Raw genomic sequence first — 20425 nt, forward strand, 5'->3', positions numbered from 1 at the left:
TTATAATGTGGCAGTTGTTGTAAAGGAACAAGGGTCTCTTTTAGTACAGTTTTGCTGCAATGACATCCCTCACCTCCTGACAACCTGAGAGGGCTGGAGACGGAATAGGAGCAGTTGCTGGAGTTTCCGCGTCTCCCTGTTCTGATTGCAACCATTACCTCAAAGCACTTTGGGGGAGATATGTGAGGGAAATTGTCTTCATTTCCTCTTTTGTCTATCTCATGTGGATACACGGAGAGTTTTTAACCTGGATTGCAAACTGGTGGTTTTTGCTAGTATTTTGTTGACACTGTTAAATTTTTCTTAGGAATTAAAAGATCAGGCTTGTTTGTAAGGAAATCTAAAACTTGTGAGGGACTTTGAGAGCAGGAATGATGCTGATGAACATATGCAGTATAATGTGAAATGGTTCTTTATAAAAAATAAGAAAAGAAAAGCTTGCGAAGAAAAACCTCAGGGTAGCTGATGTTTTCTGTCCTGAAAGATGACTTGGGCAGGTGTCTGAATAGCTCTTTAGTAGCAATGCTGTCAGTCTCTTTCCTAGAGGAATGGCATTGAGTCATACTACTAGAGGCTGAGTTTAGACGCTTTGAGGTATGATTTTTCTTGAAATGTGGTCACTACCCTTGGTTAGAGCTAGATGTGTGTGCAAAATTTTGCTAGGAGATCCGTCTCGAGGTGTTGATTGAATAGTCCTGTATGTAAGACTGCAGTACAAGTATTTTGCATCCTTGCCAAATAAGCAGTGAGGTTAAATCGACTAAGCTGGCATTTTAAAATTAAGCTTTCCTGTCTTCAGGCTAAATCGTGTTTTCTTGATGTTTGATGCTGCACTGTAGCCATAAAGACTTGCTCTTTTTGCACCTTGCTGCAACAAAAGTGATTTGCGCTGCATGTGGTTGCTGAGTAGTGAAAAATGTGCGTGCTCACCTACCAGTATAGGCCAGTATACATCACCTTACGTCAATCAATAGCTACGGTAGATCATGTGATAGAAGTGAGCGGAAATAGACTTACCCTTCTGTATGTTTTTACACTAACACAGCAGCAGGTGTTCTGTCTTGTAAGCAGAAGCTTCTACATGTTATCAAGTTCTTCAAGTCACAGTAGCGTTATGTCAGCAGCTGAAAAAAGCTTTGCCATAAGCATATGGAGAGGGGGGAAAAAAATACATAAATCAAATTTGGGAGGAAAAAAACTGGGGAGAGTGACTGTTTTGAATTAACTACTTTTTTTTTTTTTTTTTTGGTGTTATGTTTTAAGGTCCAAGTCTCCCTGTGGTGATTCATTACTCTAGAAGTTCATATATCTACTCCAAGTCAAGATCGGGTTTTTCCCACTCTTGCTCCTACTCTCGATCATTTAGTCGCTCCCATTCTCGTTCCTACTCGCGATCACCACCCTGCCCAAGAAGAGGCAAAGGGAAGAGTCGTAACTGTCGTTCTAGATCAAGGCCCCATAGTTATCACTGTTCAAAGTCAAGGTCACCCCCATACCGAAGATACTATTCTGATGCAAAACGTGAAAAAAGGAAAAGAAAAGTAGATGAAAAGGTTGATAAAGATCATTAAGCCACCTACATAAAGGCCTCTAAACCAGAAACTGCTGAATGGAAAACATCGCCGAAGGGGAAGACTGAGCCTGATGGTGAAAAAGGAGAGCGACCTACAGAAGGGGATAAATCTGCTTTTCTTAACAACCCCGCAGAAAAGATCGAACTTAACCAAGCAACTGGCAAAACGATTGTGAGTGGAGAAAATGTGAAAATGTGCCACCTGCAAAAGAACCTGTTGAGAAACCTAAGCCGAGCAGCAGCAAAGTTAAACAAGAAAAAGCAAAGGGAAAAGTGAGAAGAAAAGTAACAGCAGCTGATGGATCTGGTTCAACTCTTGTAAATTACACCAGGTACATCATCATTAGTTACTGAATGCCTTCTTTGCTTTGGTCTTTACTGCTCGGCCCAGCCCTCAGGAGTCCCAGGGGGAAGTAACGGGGAAAGAAGACGATTTCCCTTGGGTTGAGGAGGATCGAGTCAGGGATCAATTAGATCAATTAGATATTCACAAGTCCATGGGCCCCGATGGGATGCACCCGAGAGTGCTGAGGGAGCTGGCGGAAGTCATTGCTGGGCTGCTCTCCATCATCTTTGAAAGGTCCTGGAGAACAGGCGAGGTGCCTGAGGACTGGAGGAAAGCCAACGTCACTCCAGTCTTCAAAAAAGGCAAGAAGGAGGAGCCGGGGAACTACAGGCCGGTCAGCCTCACCTCCATCCCTGGAAAGATGATGGACCAGCTTGTTCTGGGCGTCATCTCAAGGCATGTGGAGGAAAAGAAAGCTATCGGAAGTACTCAACGTGGATTCACCAAGGGGAAATCATGTCTGACTAATCTGATAGCCTTCTATGATGGCATGACTGGACAGATAGAAGAGGGGAGGGCAGTGGATGTGGTCTACCTTGACTTCAGCAAGGCTTTCGACACGGTCCCCCACAGCATCCTCATAGGGAAGCTTGTGAAGAGTGGGCTCGATGAATGGACAGTGAGGTGGATAGATAACTGGTTGAAAGAGCGAGCTCAGAGGGTCGTGATTAGGGGCACAGAGTCTAGTTGGAGGTCAGTGACGAGTGGTGTTCCGCGGGCGTCAGTACTGGGTCCAGTCCTGTTCAATATATTCATCAACGACCTGCATGAGGGGACAGAGTGCACCCTCAGCAAGTTCGCCAATGACACAAAGCTGGGGGGGTGGCTGACACACCGGAAGGCTGTGCCGCCATCCAGCGAGCCCTGGACAGGCTGGAGATCTGGGCAGAGAGGAACCTTATGAAATTCAAGAAGGGCAAGTGTAGGGTGCTGCACCTGGGGAGGAATAACCCCATGCACCAGGACAGGTTGGGGGCTGACCTGCTGGAGAGCAGCTCAGCTGAAAGAGACCTGGGAGTCCTGGTGGACAACAGGATGACCATGAGCCAGCAATGTGGCCTTGTGGCCAAGAAGGCCAATGGCATCCTGGGGTGCATCAAGAAGAGTGTGGCCAGCAGGTGGAGGGAGGTCATCCTCCCCCTCTACACTGCCCTGGTGAGGCTGCGCCTGGAGTGCTGCATCCCGTTCTGGGCTCCCCGGTTCAAGAAGGACAGGGAACTGCTGGAGAGGGTGCAACAGAGAGCTACCAAGATGCTGAGGGGACTGGAACAGCTCTCTTATGAAGAAAGGCTGAGGGATTTGGGTCTCTTCGGCCTGGAAAAAAGACGTATGAGGGGGAACCTTATCAACACTTATGAATACTGAAAGGGTGGGGGTCCGGAGGATGGGGCCAGGCTCTTTTCAGTGGTGTCCAGTGACAGGACAAGAGGTAATGGGCACAAACCTGAGCACAGGAAGTTCCCCCTAACCATGAGGAGGAGCTACCTTCCTTTGAGGGTGTCAGAGCACTGGAACAGGCTTCCCAGAGAGGTGGTGGAGTCTGCGTCTCTGGAGACATTCCAAAGCCGCCTGGACCGGCACCTGTGCCACCTGCTCTGGGTGACCCTGCTCTGGCAGGGGGGTTGGACTAGATGATCTCTAGAGTTCCCTTCCAACCCTATGATTCTTTGATTCTATCATTTCTTTCCCTATTCTTTCTTTCCTCCTCCCCACAGCCGCAAAAATGTGAAATTATTTATGGTGACTAATGAAAGGAACGGCTAAATCCGTGCTACATGAGGGAATAACCGTGACTTTTCCTGTTAAATTCTACTTGTTTCAGAGTCAAATTTGGTTAAAGAAAACAAACAGTCTGTACTGCACAGAAAGCTCAGAAGGTTAATTCATTGCTGACGTGTTTGACCCTTCCTCTGGGACTTTTTCCCCCTCTTCTTATTCATTACATGATGACTCTGAGGAGTCCTCCCCATGTCTTCCTTCCCATCCAGCTTACTGCTAAAGGCAAGGATAACAGACAGGTCTATACCGCGCAATACTTTGAAAGTAAAAATTGCAAGCTACTGTAATGATCTACCTTTGTCAGTATGACGTGGAATCATACCTTGCAGAAACAGCAGCTTGGTTGCCAATATACTGTAGTGATTTTAGCTTTGCGCACAGTGGTGACACAGCTACACGGCTTCCAGCTCAGTGCCAGCTCTTTTGGCCCTTACCTTGGAGATGTGTCTTCTGTATTCCATGGTGCAACATGTGAAAAAAAGGAAAGTGATCTCATGTGGAGCTGCTATTCCTTACATTTCAGCCTCTAAAGAAGCACAAAGCAAACTCAAAACATTGAAGACATCGCTGTAGACTTAAGACAGTGTCTTGATATTCTAAAAAGTTTCTAAAACGTACATTTTTCTAAAGAAGACCATGGGACATGAGGATAAAATTTGTGTTGTGTATACCTCTCTGTAATTGCTTGCTTCTATGTTGAAACGGGAACGTGTATCTAATTCATCTACCATTGGTAGAAGTAGGACGTGAAGGAAATAGCAGATCAGAGGGACCCCAATCTGATAATCTTGTGTCTTGTTAATTAAATGTAGAGTAGGAAGATACTAAATTAATTGATTGCTCCTAATATTAGCTAGTGGACTCATTCTTTCTCTTGCCTGTTCCCCTAATTGAACATCATTTGAAAAAATACTGAAGATACGGAATTGAAAGAAAAGCTGTTTTATAAAATCTTACAAAAGATCATGTATCCCAGCCATTATTAATGTATGCTTTTTTCCTCTTAGCGGTAGTTCTACTGGAGGAAGTGCCGCTAGAAAGACTGAAGAAGAGCCAGATGCAAAACAAAGTGTCATTGAGACAATGGAGGAGCACAGTAATGATATCCCAGCCCCAGCTGAAGATGTCATGAAGCTGAAGTCTGAAGCAAGGGGAAGTCAAAAGTCTAAGCAGTCCCAGCATTAGCCGCAGCTGAGGTCAAAGCCCTTCTGAGAGTCAGACTTGAAGCCACAGCAGCAGTGACAGCTCAGCAGAGAAGCAAGGCAGCAAGAAAAAGAAAAAGAAAAAAGAGAAGCAGCAGCACAAGAAGCGTAAGAAATACCTTGGAAACAACACGGAATTGGGAAAGAGCCACAAACACTAGCACAAGAAGAAAAAATTGAAGAAGAGCAAAGAGAAAGAGGACCAAAACGTGAAATCTATCACTACACAGAACGACAGATAATTAAAAAAAGACTGAATTCCGAAGTGATTGGTACTATTTTTTCTTAAAATGTAAACAAATTTGGGCATTGCAAATAATGACACGAAAGAGCCTGTGCCACGCTTCAAATTTTGCTGCTTGATTATTATCAATGCATAATACATTACAGCCCTGTTATGCCAATTTTTGATGACCATAAAACGTTTTCAGTAAACTGTCCAATGTGATGAGATTTCCAGTGATAGCTGAACATTAGCAAAGATTAGTGTCAGAAAAAAGCTACCAGTAAAAGCTTGCTGGTAGCTAACGTGTATGAAAAATAACATATCAACGGGTTTAGTTTTGAAAAGACTGGTAGGGCGTTAAATCTTTGGAACTGATGCAATGTGGGGAGGTATTGGCACCTTATCAACACTTATAAATAATTAAAGGATGGGTGTCAGGAGGATGGGGCCAGGCTCTTTTCAGTGGTGCCCAGCGACAGGAGAACGGGCAATGGGAACAAACTGAAACATGGGAAGTTCCATCTGAACATAAGGAAAAACGTCTTTACCTTGATGGTGACAGCATTGGAACAGGCTGCCCAGAGAGGTTGTGGAGCCTCCTTCTCTGGAGATCTTCCAAACCCTCCTGGACACGATCCTGTGCAACCTCCCGTAGGTGAACCTACTTTGGCAGGGAGGTTGGACTATAGATGATCTCTAGCGGCCCCTTCCAACCCCTACCATTCTTTGATACTGTGATTCAGCTTCAGCAAAACTCTTTGCACAATCTCCCTCAATATTCTTTTACCCAAGTTGGGATATTACCGCCTGGATGGGTAGAGAAAGAGATGGGTAAAACACCAGTTGCGTGATCAGGCTGAGAGAGCAATGGCGAAGGGCTCGCACCCTACCTTGAGGCCACTGGGACATACTGGGGCGTTGTGGGGCTGCAGAGGGGTCTCTGCTGGGCTCTGTGCAGTTAAACACCTGCATCCATGACCTGGAGAAGGCAACTCTCACCGTGTTTGTCGATGGCACTAAATTGGGAGGACCATTCCTATGTCTTAGGGATGCCATTGAGGGGAAACCTGCCAGGTGGGGTGACTGTCCTGTCAGGAACTTCATGAGGTACAAGAAGGACAAAGGCCAGATGCTGCACCTGGCCTAGCCTGGCAGCCTGCAGTTGCAGGGCCTGTGGACTTCCTGGCTGGGGAGTAGCTCTGCAGAAAAGGCCCTGGTAGTGCTGGGGGACAGAAGGCAAACCATGGTCCCACCATGCAAAGTGGTAGCAAAGTCGGCCAGCAGTGTCCTGGAGCACAGAAAGAGGAGCCTTGCCAAGAGTGAGGTACACAACTGTCTCCCCCTGCTCACCACTTGTTAGAGCACCTGTACACTACGGTGTTAATTGTTGGGCCTCCACTGGGGATGGGAAGGAGGGAGGGAGCAGCTGGGTGGCTGCTGGGCTACTGGTCAGAGAGAAGTCACCAGAGCAAGGAAGATGTGTATTAACTGGGAGCGAGTTCAGTGGAGGGTCATTTGGATGCTCAGGGGCTGGGGCACTTGCCTGGGAGGAGAAATTCGGTGAAAGGGCTTTGTTCAACCTGCAGAAGAGGCAGCCTTGGGAACCTCATAGTGACCTGCTCGTCCCTATGGGGAGGTTTTCAGGAAGATGAAGCCAGTCTTCTAACGGTGGTGCTGGGCAGGAGAATAACAGAAAATAGTCAGATGTTGAAATAAGGACCTTCTTGGCCAGAGGGTACCCTCTGCCTTGGGTACCCTCAACTTAATTGCTAAAAGAGAGGGAGGTGGGGCGATGTCAGGGCCTTCAGCTTCCTGTGGAAGACTTAAAGCCTGCGAGAAAGGAGCTGAAGATAACAGTTTTGCTCCCTGCGTTTAATCATTGGCACCCACAAACCTCACCTGCTTTTCCTGTTCTCCTCCCAAAACCTAAGCAAGTGATTGGAAGAAAGGAAGCTGAAAGGCCTAGGACTTGGAGGGCCATGGTGTAATTGCATTGTACAACCCATAAAGAATTAAGCTGGGAAGTGAGTTTGCAAGTCTGGATCAACAAGGTCCATAGGCGGGCAAGGCTGCGTCTATGGTTGTGTCTGGAGACTCGTACACCTCCAGTACAGACCAAGCTGGGGCTGAAACTCATGCCTGGCTTAAATGGTCTCCTGGGCCCATGGAGAGACGTGTGGGTGGAGGCTGGTGAGGGCCATGAAAGCCTATGGATGCTCTCAAGGCCCTGCCCCCATGGGATCCCACCTGCCAGTGCCCTCAACTGGCCAGGTTCTCATTCCCTGATGCCCAGGCTCTGCTACTCTCCTTCCCCACATCCCTGGGGATCAGAAAGACCACAATTTCATAGTCACTACAACCAAGGCTGGCACTGGTCTTCACCTCCCTGACCCGCTCTTCCTTTTTTCCGAGCACCATGTCCAGGTGAGCATCAGGCTGGGTGGCATGTTTGGCATCGAGAACTTATCCACAAGCCCCGGGACTGTTTGCATCCTGGCTTCCCTGTCCAGTTGTCATGATTTCCGTTGGCATGGAGTTAACTTTTTTATCAGCACCTGGTGTAGTGCTATGTTTTGGATTTGGGATGAGAAATACTTTTGATAATGCACTGACCTGGGTGCGAGCCCGGCCCAGAAGCCAAGCTAAAGGCTTCGTCTCATGTTATTAAACATCCCAAGACTTGAGCTCCTGAAATGATTTCTCAGCCTTTGGCGCTCAATTAATTAGTTAATGGTTTTCAGAGCAGTCTGGACGTGAGCGTTTTTGAAGTGCTGTTATTGGTGAATCTAGAGCTGTCGACGCTAATAAAAAGCACGCACTGAATTCCTCGCATTACTCTACATTTCTCACTTTAGTATTAATAAAAATACCTTTTTTTATAACGCTTCTCTTGGAGGGCTCTGGCCCTCAAACGACTAAATATCCGCACAAAAATGAGCACAAAACTCCTTGTCAGCTTTTCTGCACTGGCAGCAAATTTGCCTTTTCTGCAGCTTTGACGGTGAGGATCTGTAGCATCCCTGAACTCGCAAAGGTGTCTCGCCCCAGGTGTGCAACTACCTAAGCAGTGAGCGGAATCAGCCGCGCAGGATTTTCTTGCTGTGCTGCAGAAGGTGACCCTGGGAAAAGAAGAGCAGAGAAATGAGCCTGGTTGTCACACCCAGCCAAGAAGGACGAGCTGGGGGACCCCCACCCCACCTCTGCCCTCAAGAGCGGGGCCGGGACGGACCCATCGCGCAGAAAGAAGGGGCCTGGCACGCATTTCACCTCGAGCCCTCTTCCTGAGCCCAAAGCCACACAACTCCCTCTCTTTCTCAGCCCCAAAACCAGCCACACCAGCCCCTTTGCCAGCCCCGGCAGCAGGAGTCCCGCTCTCCATATCGGGCCCCAAACCGGCTCCACCTCTCTGCTACCTCCCCGCCTCTGCAGCCCCACTGGGCGACGCTGAGGGACCGCAGCCACCCCACAGCCTGCCACCCCCAGGGCCCCATGGCCAGTTTGGGGGGAGCGCTGGGGAACTGCAGAGGGCCCGGCCCCGCGTCCCTCTGGGGCGGCACCAGCACGGCCCGGGCACCGCTTTCTTACCGCCCTGATGGGCTTCATTTCTCCGCCATCGCCAGCACCGCACCCCAAACCCCCCAGGACCAAGGGACCCCGCGGGGAGCCAGGCCCAGCCACCCCCCTCCCACCCGACAATCCCCCCCTCAAGACTCCCAGCCCCACTCAGGGACCTCCTGCCCCCCATCACCCCTCGGGGACGCCCACTCACCTTGATGCGCTCCAGTGGCCTCATGACGTGCTCATGGCGGCCCCGGCCCGAACCACCACCCACCCGCCGGGCCCCGCTTTCCGCCCAGACCACCCTGCTGCCATTTCCAGCTGGCTGCCATTTTCCCCCAGGCCGGCCCGCCCATGGTGGGCGCCCATTGGCTGCCGCCGCCTCACTGCCCACCCCCTCTTCCTTGGGCAGCGCCGCTCCATTGGCCCGTTGCTGCCGTCAATCCCTACCACACCCGAACCCCGGCCAGGTGATCCAACCAATGGGAGGGCATGCGGTGATCCGACCAATGGGAGTGTAGCTGCGCATGCACAGTGCAGCTGCGCGCCAGGCGAGTGCCCTCCACCAGATCTCTCTAGACGTGGATTTTGACGCTTGAACATCTCTGTGTAAAGAAATCTTTTGAAAATCTTTTCGTAGTCTAAACTCCTTTACATAATAAAAAAAGATAGAATCCTTAGTGATAGAAACAGGCTTTCTTTGCCTTTTTGGAACCTCCTAGGCACAGACATTGCCACTTCTGTATCTATTTACACACAAATCCTGAGAGAATACAAACTGGCTATTTAAACTTCTACAGAAGAGCTGCTAGACAGAGGCAGATCTCTTTAGACTTAGGTGTTGACACTTACTATACACAACAACTAATTAGACTGGCTCTCTGTTTAGACATAAGGTTCCTCTCTGCCCAGATCTCCAGCCTGTCCAGGGCTCGCTGGATGGCGGCACAGCCTTCCGGTGTGTCAGCCACCCCCCCAGCTTTGTGTCATTGGCGAACTTGCTGAGGGTGCACTCTGTCCCCTCATGCAGGTCGTTGATGAATATATTGAACAGGACTGGACCCAGTACTGACGCCCGCGGAACACCACTCATCACTGACCTCCAACTAGACTCTGTGCCCCTAATCACGACCCTCTGAGCTCGCTCTTTCAACCAGTTATCTATCCACCTCACTGTCCATTCATCGAGCCCACTCTTCACAAGCTTCCCTATGAGGATGCTGTGGGGGACCGTGTCGAAAGCCTTGCTGAAGTCAAGGTAGACCACATCCACTGCCCTCCCCTCATCTATCTGTCCAGTCATGCCATCATAGAAGGCTATCAGATTAGTCAGACATGATTTTCCCTTGGTGAATCCACGTTGAGTACTTCCGATAGCTTTCTTTTCCTCCACATGCCTTGAGATGACGCCCAGAACAAGCTGGTCCATCATCTTTCCAGGGATGGAGGTGAGGCTGACCGGCCTGTAGTTCCCCGGCTCCTCCTTCTTGCCTTTTTTGAAGACTGGAGTGACGTTGGCTTTCCTCCAGTCCTCAGGCACCTCGCCTGTTCTCCAGGACCTTTCAAAGATGATGGAGAGCGGCCCAGCAATGACTTCCGCCAGCTCCCTCAGCACTCTCGGGTGCATCCCAACAAGGGCACGGAGTGTGTTTCCTGGCCTCCAAGGCCTTCACGTCCCAAGTCCCTTAGACTGGCTCTCTGTTTAGACATATATTCTGACGCTGGAATAGCTCTTTATAAGTACAGCTTCTCCAGCTCTTTTCCTAGTCTAAGCTCCTTGACAGCGTAGAGAATCAGAGCACCCTTAGAGAGAGCGCTTTTTATTTTGATCTCCTTCTAGATACAGGAATGAATATTATTTTTCAATAGCTATAAAAAGAAGAGCTTGTTCACTATTTCAGTGCCTCACACCCAGAGTCACAGGGATCTTTAACGTTTTTTAACCACCACAGCCCCCGCCCAACTTCCAGAGATTTTGGGGCCGTGACCCGCCTCTTTTGGGGGGGAACTCCGTGTAACCCCCCATGCCCCCCTCGCCTGCTCCTCCGACGTGTGGGCCAGGGGATGGAGAGAAGAGGTGGGCGGAGGGGGAACGGCGGGGGCGGCTGAGCTGGCAGTACCTGCCCATCCCGGCCACCGCCGTCTCGCCCGAGCAGGCCTTTGCCACCGGCCAGAGCGTCCTGGAGCATCGTCGAGCCATCCTGGCGCCGGAGAACCTGGGCCAGATTCTCATCTTGCACCAAAACTTTGATTTTTTAGAATCAATCAGGAACAGCAACGAGGCGCGGAGCAGGAATCCCCACACTCGTACACGTCTGTGACAGCAGCCCTATTTTCAACCCCAGAAAGTATTACTGCTTGACACCTTTCAGCAAGGCACTACGGAGTTGTACACGACACGGGGCAAATATGATTCTTTCACATCACTGATCAATGTTTCAAACGGAGACGGCAAGAAATCCAAAGACTGGAAATGATGAGGGGACTGGAACAGCTCTCTTATGCAGAAAGGCTGAGGGATTTGGGTCTTTTCAGTCTGGAAAAAAGACGACTGAGGGGGGACCTTATCAACGCTTCTAAATACTGAAAGGGGGGGTGTCAGGAGGATGGGGCCAGGCTCTTTTCAGTGGTGCCCAGCGATGGGACAAGGGGTAACGGGCACAAACTGGAGCACAGGCACTTCCACCTAAACATGAGGAGGAACTTCTTTGCTGTGAGGGCGGCAGAGCCCTGGCACAGGCTGCCCAGAGAGGTGGTGGAGGCTGCGTCTCTGGAGACATTCCAAAGCCGCCTGGACGCGTTCCTGTGCCACCTGCTCTGGGTGACCCTGCTCTGGCTGGGGGTTGGATGTTGGATGAGATGATCTCCAGAGGGCCCTTCCAACCCCCACCGTTGTGTGATTCTGTGGTGAGCGTTTGGGCCTGTGGGTCACGTCTGCCTTGAAAGGGAGCTCACCCAGAGGTGGTGCCAGCGGAGGACGGGGCTGGGCAGAGCCAGGCCATGTGCCGAGGGAGCCGGGCTCTCTGTTAGCGCTCAGGGGTGCGTCCGGGTGGTAAAGGGGAGGGACTGTCCTGCCGCAAGCCATGTTGGCTGCCCTAGGCCTTGGCTGTCTGGGAGAAGGTGCCGGTAGTGGAGGCTGTTGTTGGTGGCAGTTCTGGAGCAGCTCTGCTGCTGGTTCCATGGCTGCCAAAGCCCGAGCCGGCGGAGCTGTCTGTGCGCACCGACCGGGGCAAACCTTGCTGGGGAAAGCGCTCCTGGGAGGGCTCCAGAGAAGCCCTGTAGGCTGCTGCTTTCTGTGGCTTGCTTTCTTTTTCTCCGTTTCTCTCATTCCGACCACGTCTTTCAACCAGAGAGGAGGGAAGGGGAGTCTGGCCTGGTGTTCAGGCCCCAGTGGAGCCTTGAGCAAAGGGCGGGCTGAGGCCCAAGACCAATCTTGGGCGCTGCTCGGCTGCCCCTTAATGAACCCTACAGCCGCATACTCGGGTGTGGGTATTGCCCACAGCATTGCTGTTAGGGGGGAATGTACCTTGATGAGGGCAAAACCGACAAGGGGCAAAATACTCATGAAAACCATTTTATACTTTATTGAGAGGTTAAACCGTAAATGGTCTCTGGATCTTCCACTCTCCACCGGTGCCAAGACTTCCCAGGTTTTTGTGTCGGGAGATTCTGTACCCGCTTCTTTTGACAGATGACAAAGCTGCAGCCTCCCCAGAGTCCAAAGAAAAGGGCTGTTTGGGGACCTTCTCCTCCTCCAGTGCCACAGAGAGGGAACGTCCCAGGCCTGCACGGCAAACTCATTACCGAGAGAACCTGGTTTTGAAATCTTTGATAGCCTTGGCCATCGTGGGTGCTATTTCTGCAACAGAGGAAGAAAAAAACCCACCAATGGACGAAACCCCCCTCCCATTAAAGCAACAGGCACAGACTGGGGGAGCAGAGAGCAATTCCAAGCTGCAACTTTGCAGAGCCTTTAGCCTCTCCTTAGGGAGAGGGGAGGAGAGGAGAGGAGAGGAGAGAGGCCGCCAACACGACCCCTCCTGCAGAGCCGGGATTTCCCTTGCGGCAGAAACAGCAGATTTGTGCCTTTGTAAAGGAGGAGCTCTGGGAGACGAAGGGATGTTCCGCGGTTTGTACTTACTCTTGGCTGGTGGTTTTCTGGGGTCACAGGAGTCCTGCAGTGGCCGGGGCAATCATGGTAGGTCTGGTGGGGTGGGGGCAGGGGCAGAACGAGATCCCTTGAGCAGGCCAGGGAGAAAACTCAGTGCCCAAGTGGGGCAGGAGCAAAGCGAGCCACCCCGATTTTGGTAGAGCCACGGAGCCACCTCTAGCAGGGCAAGAGTAAATCTCCCTAAATTTCCTAAATTTCTCTGGTATAGGGAAAGGGCAAAATGGGCCTCCCCAGGCAAGAGAGGGGAAACACCAGCTGTCCTGAGAGGGACATGACGAAAAGAAGCCACCCAAGCAACGCTGAGGCCAAAGTGGATTCCCCAAGTGAAGGGTGTAAAGAAGACAGCCTCCCTGAGTGGCGCAGGAGGAAAAGTAACTGCCCCGAGCTGAGCAGGAGGAACTCAGTGCCCTGAGCAAGAGTAGGGAAAACTAGAGGACCCAGGCGGTGCAGGGGCCCAACTGGCGAGCTCAAGGCGGGCAGGAATAGCAACCAGCTGCCTCGTTGGGGCAGAAGCACTACTCGCTGCCCTCCTGGGGGGTCGAGGGGTTAAACCAGATGCTAAAAAGCCAGCCAGAAACGGGTTTTGGAGGTGCAGGGTGGGAGAGCAGCTGGGTGGGCGCCTGGCAGCCACCCAAGGGGCACCCAGCGCAGTTGCTCAAGGTGTTTTTTTGGTCGCGCTAGTTGAGAGTCAGCCTGTGGCTGTGTCTTGGGGGGTAGATAAAATTCATTGGAAAGGAACCTGTAAGACAGCAGGTGCTTTGCTGCACGAGTCTCACAGACGCAGTCCTGTGTCTGTCAAGAGTGGAAAAGAAGCCCTCAGCCCCCCGAATGTGCCAGCCAAAGCTGTGAAGGGGCTCGCTGGCAGCCCTGGGTACGTTTTTATTGCTGGGGCCGGTGCGGCTCCAGGCAGAGGCGGGAGCTCCGCGGGCAGACGAGCAGCCCTTGGCCAGCAGTGCCTGGGGCAGCCCAACAGCTGCCGGCTGGTGGCTGCAGGAGGTGCCGGGGCTGTGGTGGCTGCGGGGCCGCAGTGCGTCCCTGTGCGTCCGGGTGTGGCCCCTGTCACAAAGGGGCAGTGATGCGGCACCCGCCCGCTGCTTGTGAGCTCACCTGGCCAGGGCTTGGCATCCTGAAGAGCGTGCCAGGGAAAGCTAGTTGGGCTGAGCTGGCCTTCGGGATAACTCGGCTCCTTCCTTTGCCACTTGCTTGGCTACTTTTTTTCCAACCATTGATCGTTTACTGCCCACTTCTCCTCACCTGCCATCCTCTTGCAAAGGTAATTATGCTTTGAGCTTTAGGACAGATCATGTGGTAGTTAGACACGGGATCAAAGTATAGGCTGGTCTCTCCCTTGGGAGCGGTAGGATGAGCTATTACACCTTGATAGGCTGTCCAGATATGCCCTATGGGTAGAGTTCCTATTTGCTAGTTGTTGTTTCTTTAGCACGTGCTGGGATGGGTAAGCAGGGGGTGGCAGTGCAGTCTGAGGCTTCCCCCAATGTTTCTGTGTTGGAGGTTAGAGCTGGTTGTCCTGGGTGCTCCTGTACAGAACTCAACTTTTAAAATCGGCTTTTGTGCACCACTATGGTCTCATCACTTCTCAAATGTCATTGCCCTGCAGTCACTGCCGAGGGAATGGCCCTGCCACAAAGGATCCTCTTTCCCACGGCGAAGATTTGCATGGACTGGCAGCAAAGACAGAGAGCTGGAGCGGGACTTGACAACCTGGGCAATACGTGCTTCCTCAACTCCGTGCTGCAGTGCCTGACGTACACCCCCCCTCTGGCCAACTACCTGCTCTCTCGTGAGCACAGTCAGTCGTGTGAGTACTTTTGGGACCATGTCCTTGCAAATCTCTTGGGCACTTCCCAAGGATTCCCAGACTCTGGGATTTGATTTGGGAGAAAAGCAGCCCTTCTGTGTAAATCCCCTGAGTGGGTGTTCTTTGAACACTCAAGCCTAGAAACCGCTTCTCACATCTGGGTGGTTTCATCTTCAGAAGGGCGCCTCTTTCTCGCCACGGGTCTCGTTCCCTATTTCTGCAAGTTAAAAACTCCCTTTGCGTGTTGCACAGAAAACTTCTGTCAGTTGGGCATCCCTCTGAAGAAGGTTTTCTGTGCGTTAAGGCATCCCGGGCTTGTTGGGACGTCGACAGCTTGCGAGAAGAGCAGTGGAGACTGTTCTTCGAACTTCAAGATCTTTGTTAGGTTTCCTGTTGCTATGGATACCTTGCACACCTGAGAAGCTTGTTTCCCCCCTACCCTCCCTCCGTCCCTCCCTCTTCAGGTCGTCAGCAAGGTTTCTGCATGATGTGCATAATGGAGGCACACGTGAAGCGGGTCCTGCGTTCCTCAGCCAGTGCCATCCAGCCCTGGGCTGTGGTCAATGTCCTCAGACGTAAGTCATTGCAGGTGCTTTTATGTGTGTTTGTCCCTTCTGGTAGGAGAGAACTACTAACTTCTTCTCTCTTAGGCATAGGAGAACATTTTGAGCATGGCATGCAGGAAGACGCCCACGACTTCTTACGTTGTACTGTCGATGCCATGCAGAGAGCTTGTCTGCACGGCAGCAGCGAGTAAGCACAAGCAAATGACCTTTGCAATGTTCCCGAGCCCTGTGGACTCCCCGACGGAGTCCCACCAAGGAAAGCCCACGGCCAGGGTTTTCAGACAAAGACAAACGTCTTGGAGGGCGTAACTCTCTGCCTTACCATTTCTCTCCAGCCTGGACATCTCTTCCGAAGCAACTACCGTCATCCATCAAATATTTGGGGGCTTCCTGAGATCCAGAGGTACTTTTCCACAACTCTTGCTCTCCTTGGGATTGTCTGTGCCCTTCTGTCTGCCTGTCATAAACAGCTGTTGGTGTGCGTGGCGGAGCAGCTGTGACGAGCGTAAAGCGGCACAGTCCCCTTCCCCTGTCGCTGAGCGTTTCCATTTGCGTTCCAGTCACCTGCTTGAGCTGCAGAGCGATTTCCGATTCCTACGAGGCCTTCCTGGATGTTCCTTTGGATATAAAAGTAAGAGGGTTTGTAACTGTGCTTCAGGACGCCCCAAGGTCCCTGTAGCTTTCCAGACAAACACAGTTGGCTTAAAAGCCAACACAAGAGACCTTGGTGGTGGGTTGCAGGGGAATGGGCGGTCTCCTGCTGGGGAGGCCATGGCAGCGGTCTCCCTGCAGGTGCTGCCTTGAAGCTGCACAAGTGCAAATTATCCTCTCTGCACCCTTGACGTACTCTCCTCCTTCTTCCCTTTGCCCTCCCTCAACCCCAGTCTGGCTCCTCGGCTGACGGGTTGTATTGTTTTCACTCTTGATGACCCTGCTCCCCATGGGTAGCTGGACTGAGTGGTGCCACAGGGAGGTAGCTCTGGATGGCCCCGGGAATCCCTGGGAATGGAGGGAAGTGCTCGGCATAGTACTGCCCTCTTTCTGCCTCCCTCTGGACGCTGCTTGCGGGTTCATGGTGGGTCTCCTCAGCGTCAGCTACCGGAGATTTTGCGTAAGTGTTTGGGCAAGGGCGTTTCCCGCAGCTCAGTGCTCTCCTCTCTCCCTCCTCCAGGCAGCCGCATCTGTCACCGCAGCTCTGGAGGACTTTGTGAAACCTGAGCAGCTGGATGGCAACAACTGCTTTAAATGCAGACAGTAAGACGATTACTAAGGACATGTTAACAGTAGATCCTGCCTTGAGGTTTTGCATGTGGTGGAGCATAAGCTAGCTTTTCCCGTAGGTTGCATACACAATAATAAGACAGCCCTTTTTTAAAATATGGTATTATGGCACTGAATAGTCTTCAAATAGCGTAAGGATGCGTGAGACGTGAAAGGCTGTCTGGCTTTCGGGGGGGGGGGAAAAAAGGGTGCCTTTCAAGGGTGCCTTCCAGCATGTGTCTCTGTGCTTGGTTTCAAGGTGTGACAAGATGGTTGCCGCCTCCAAGAGGTTTACGTTCCATCGTGTGCCCAAGGTTCTCACACTGTGTCTGAAAAGGTTTGGAGACTTCACTGGCAGGAAGATCAGAAAGGTGTGTACGCGATTGGAGTGCAACTTTCTCTTCCTGGAAAGCAGTGCGCTCTTTCACAAGTGTTCCCTGTTGAGTTTTGTGTGTTCCCTTCTGGAGAGAGGAGAGTTCCTGTGGGAAGACAAGCATGTACTCTGCTGCGATGGAGCTGCTTTGGCCGAGAACAGTTTCCTGCCGCCCAAGCCATACATGTTGCTTTAGAGAAAATCCGGGGATCATTTCTTACTCCTCTTGGTGTCTCTGTAGGTTGTGAAGTATCCCGAGTGCTTGGATCTTCGCCCGTACGTGTCTCAGACGGCTGGAGAACCGCTCCTCTACTCCTTATATGCTGTGCTGGTGCACAGCGGTGGCAGCTGTCATGTGGGGCACTATTTCTGCTACACAAAGGTAAAGAGCAACTTCCTTCCTAACAAGGGAAAACTGTAGCCTGGGGACGACAAACTTCCATGTCAGTGTTACTGGCAGGCAAGGTTTTGGGGGAGAAGGTCTCCTGAGGGGCTGGGCTGGATTTGGTTCTGCATACCCTTGGTTCGGTAGTTTTCTGCCTGTGCTTGTGTGGAGAAACCACGCAGTTCATCTCCAGATATCGACGCCTTTCTTGACAGGCCAGCGATGGACGGTGGTACCAGATGGATGATTCCTCTGTGGTTCTTGATGACACCGACACAGTTCTCAGGCAGCAAGCCTATTTACTGTTCTATGTCAGGTAATAACAAGTGCTAGCCTGTGTTTAGAATACGTTTCCCTTTCATGCTTTTGCTCTTTTTCTTCTCATCCTCCTCAGAGTTTCTCTTTCTGTCACAGGAGACAATTACTACCTGCATCCTTTGGTGCTGTCAAATCTGAACTACCCCACGTCAGTCCTTACCTTTTCTTGCTGGCCTTTAGGCTGCTGGCCTGGTGTAAAGTGCTACTTGTCTGCTCTCTGAAGCTGGCTAATGTCGAGAAGAGGACTTAAAGGGGGCCTACAGGAACGATGGGGAGGGACTCTATCGTGGAGTGTAGTGATAGGGCGAGGGGTAATGGTTTTAACCTGAAAGAGGGAAGATTTAGGTTAGATACGAGGAAGAAATTCTTTACCGTGGGGGTGGTGAGACGCTGGAAGAGGATGCCCTGTCCCTGGGGGTGTTCAAGGCCAGGTTGGATGGGGCTTTGAGCAACCTGATCTAGTGGCAGGTGTCCCTGCCCATGGCAGGGGAGATAGAACGAGATGGAATTGAAGATGCCTTCTAACCCAAACCATGTGATGATTCTCTAATGCTATGCAACGGAGACTGTAGGGGCTACAAAGACGAGGTCTTGCTCCCACGGGGGCTGACCTGGTGGGAAGACCCCAATCAAATTTCCCATTTTTAGTCTTGGTTATGTCTTCTGTCTGTCATAGAAACAGCTCCATGAAAACAACTGACCTCCACAGAAGGCAGCAAGAACAGCCCTAAGCGAACATCCCTTTTTTTTTTTTTTTTCCTCCAGGAGCTCCTCTTTGAAAACTGAAGAAAGGGCTGCTTCTTTGAAAACTGAAGAAAGTGCTCCTTCCTCACCAGCACCATACCATGCCCATTCCTTCATCAGTCAGGGGGCAGCCGGCAGCAAGCAGGTGGGTTCCGTGGGACCACAAGGTCTGCATTGCAGGACTAAGGTAGCTCTGGGGAGGTGGGTCAGGGAAGCAGACGGGCAGTGGATTTCTTTCCAGGATCTCGGCATTGCTCTGTTTTCCCTCCCACATTGCAGCTTCCCTCACAGCCACGACGCTGTGCTCTCCCCAAGCAGCCCACCTAGGTCCATCCCATTTGTCCGCCTTTGGCCCTTCTGCCCTTGCAGCTCTCTAGGAGAACCTTTGGGACGTCCTTAGCTGTCCCCTCACAGAGCTTCTGGGGTTTCCTCACTGTTCTGCTCCTTTCAGAGCAGGAGGAAAGGGCAGGACCTTTTCACAGCTCTCTTTGCAGGACATGGCGCTGGGCACGGAGGGCTCTCCAGAGGACAGCAGCTGCTCCACAAAAGCCAGCACCAGCCAGCGAAGGTGGGCCGGTGCACAGGTGGCATCTGCAGGCTGGCCAGGCAGAAGGCAACGTGACTGCCAGGTGCCCTGTCAGCCACGTGACCCTGTGCCGCAGAAGGTGCAGGAAGAGAAGAAAGAGAAGCAGAGATTCATCCCCTCTTCCCGCTGCCAGAGGAGCGGTGGCAGGGAGAGGGCCCGGAGCAGATCTCCACAGGGGGGCACTGATGTGTGCAGGTGGTGCGTGGTCACCACGGACTACGACCCCTCAAGAGGGAGGAGGAGGAGAAGTAGTCTTCCAAGTTGTGACCGCCCTCCCAGGGATGCTGCAGCTGCGGGGCCCTCCAACACCCGCTCCCAGATGCCTCCCGCATCCAGGGCTGCTCGGGAGAAAACCCTGCCGAGGCCAAGAGAGCAAAGCAGGTCCCTGCGGCAGGGCCACGATCTCCGCAGACGGCTGGTGGAGAACACGGATTGCCAGCCCTCAGCGAAGAGGAAGAAGATAAGTCCTCCAGGTGGTGACCGATGATGCAGCTCCAGGGCCCTCCACCGCCAGCTCCAAGCGGGCTCCCACAGCCGCTGCTGCTTGGGAGCCAACCCTGCTGAGGAAGAGAGCGCAAAGCTGATCCCTGCAGCGGGGCTGTGCTCTCCGCAGCCAGTTCGTGGAATAAATTTGTTGTATTTCATAAGATACTGGTTTCGTCTTACCGGTTTAGCTCCGGGCTTCAATTGTATTTTTACCAGCTCGGCCGCTTTAGCCCTTACAGGCTTCTTGGTGTCCCATCCAAAAGGGGTTACAGCATCCTCTATCTCAGAAAGAGAGTTGATTGGTACTTCTTTTCCTCCGTTTCCCGTTGTCTTCAGTAATACCTGCAATACATGTATTTGCGCTTCCCAGACGTTCCTTTGTGGAATATGAACTCTAATTTTGTTTTTAGCAAAGGTTATTTGTGCCACTAGTTTGCTTAACCTCAACCAGGGGTTCGGACGGGGATTCCGCTCTCTCAAGCCCCTGTCCCCGCCAATCCGAGTCCCCGTTGACAGCCCCGCTTAGTTCTTCTGGTATCGGGGCCGTGGCTGGGCCGGGAGTCCGATTAGATTTTCCCTTTGGACACTCATTTTTCCAGTGCCCTTTCTCTTTACAAAGGGCACGCTGATCCCTCCCTAGTGGGATTCTAGTTCCCAAGTCCCCTCCTGTTCCTCGGCCTCTCCCTCGTTCTCTTGGAAAACCTCAACCTGGGGAGGAGGCTTGAGCCTGTGCAAAAGCAGCTGCCAATATTACCGCCTTCTGCTTCCTTTCCCTCCATTTCTCCTTTTCATTCTCCTCCTTTTCTACCTCTTCCCTATTATTCTGGCCCAGCTGGAGTGCTTCTACACTAATGCACGCAGCATGGGCAACAGAGAGGAGAAGCTGGAAGCCATTGTGCAGCAGGAAAACTGTGACGTAGTCGCCATGGCGGAAACGTGGTGGGATGACTTGCACGACTGGAGTGCTGCGTTAGGTGGCTACGAACTCTTCAGAAGGGAGAGGCAAGGAAGGAGAGGAGGTGGGGTGGCTCTG

General features: G+C 51.8%; 1 protein-coding gene across 1 annotated transcript; it reads left to right on the forward strand.

Moving 5' to 3' along the window:
• The first annotated feature begins 13075 nt into the window (after window positions 1-13075).
• On the forward strand, window positions 13076-17826 carry LOC141733024 (ubiquitin carboxyl-terminal hydrolase 42-like). The gene is made up of 11 exons (XM_074562755.1): window positions 13076-13226; window positions 14474-14674; window positions 15139-15249; window positions 15331-15427; window positions 15576-15643; window positions 15801-15871; window positions 16412-16494; window positions 16760-16871; window positions 17115-17255; window positions 17474-17574; window positions 17673-17826. Exons 1-11 carry the CDS (start codon window positions 13076-13078, stop codon window positions 17824-17826), a joined length of 1290 nt encoding a protein of 429 aa, XP_074418856.1.
• Window positions 17827-20425: the final 2599 nt, after the last annotated feature.

Source organism: Larus michahellis, chromosome 19, assembly GCF_964199755.1.
Source record: "Larus michahellis chromosome 19, bLarMic1.1, whole genome shotgun sequence".
Taxonomy (NCBI): domain Eukaryota; kingdom Metazoa; phylum Chordata; class Aves; order Charadriiformes; family Laridae; genus Larus; species Larus michahellis.

Coding starts and splice junctions, on each gene's coding strand:
- LOC141733024 (XM_074562755.1), top strand. CDS start 13,076: ATGGGCCTCCCCAGGCAAGAGAGGGGAAACACCAGCTGTCCTGAGAGG. Junction 15,250..15,330: donor TGTGGTCAATGTCCTCAGAC/GTAAGTCATTGC, acceptor TCTTAGGCATAG/GAGAACATTTTGAGCATGGC. Junction 17,256..17,473: donor ACTATTTCTGCTACACAAAG/GTAAAGAGCAAC, acceptor CTTTCTTGACAG/GCCAGCGATGGACGGTGGTA.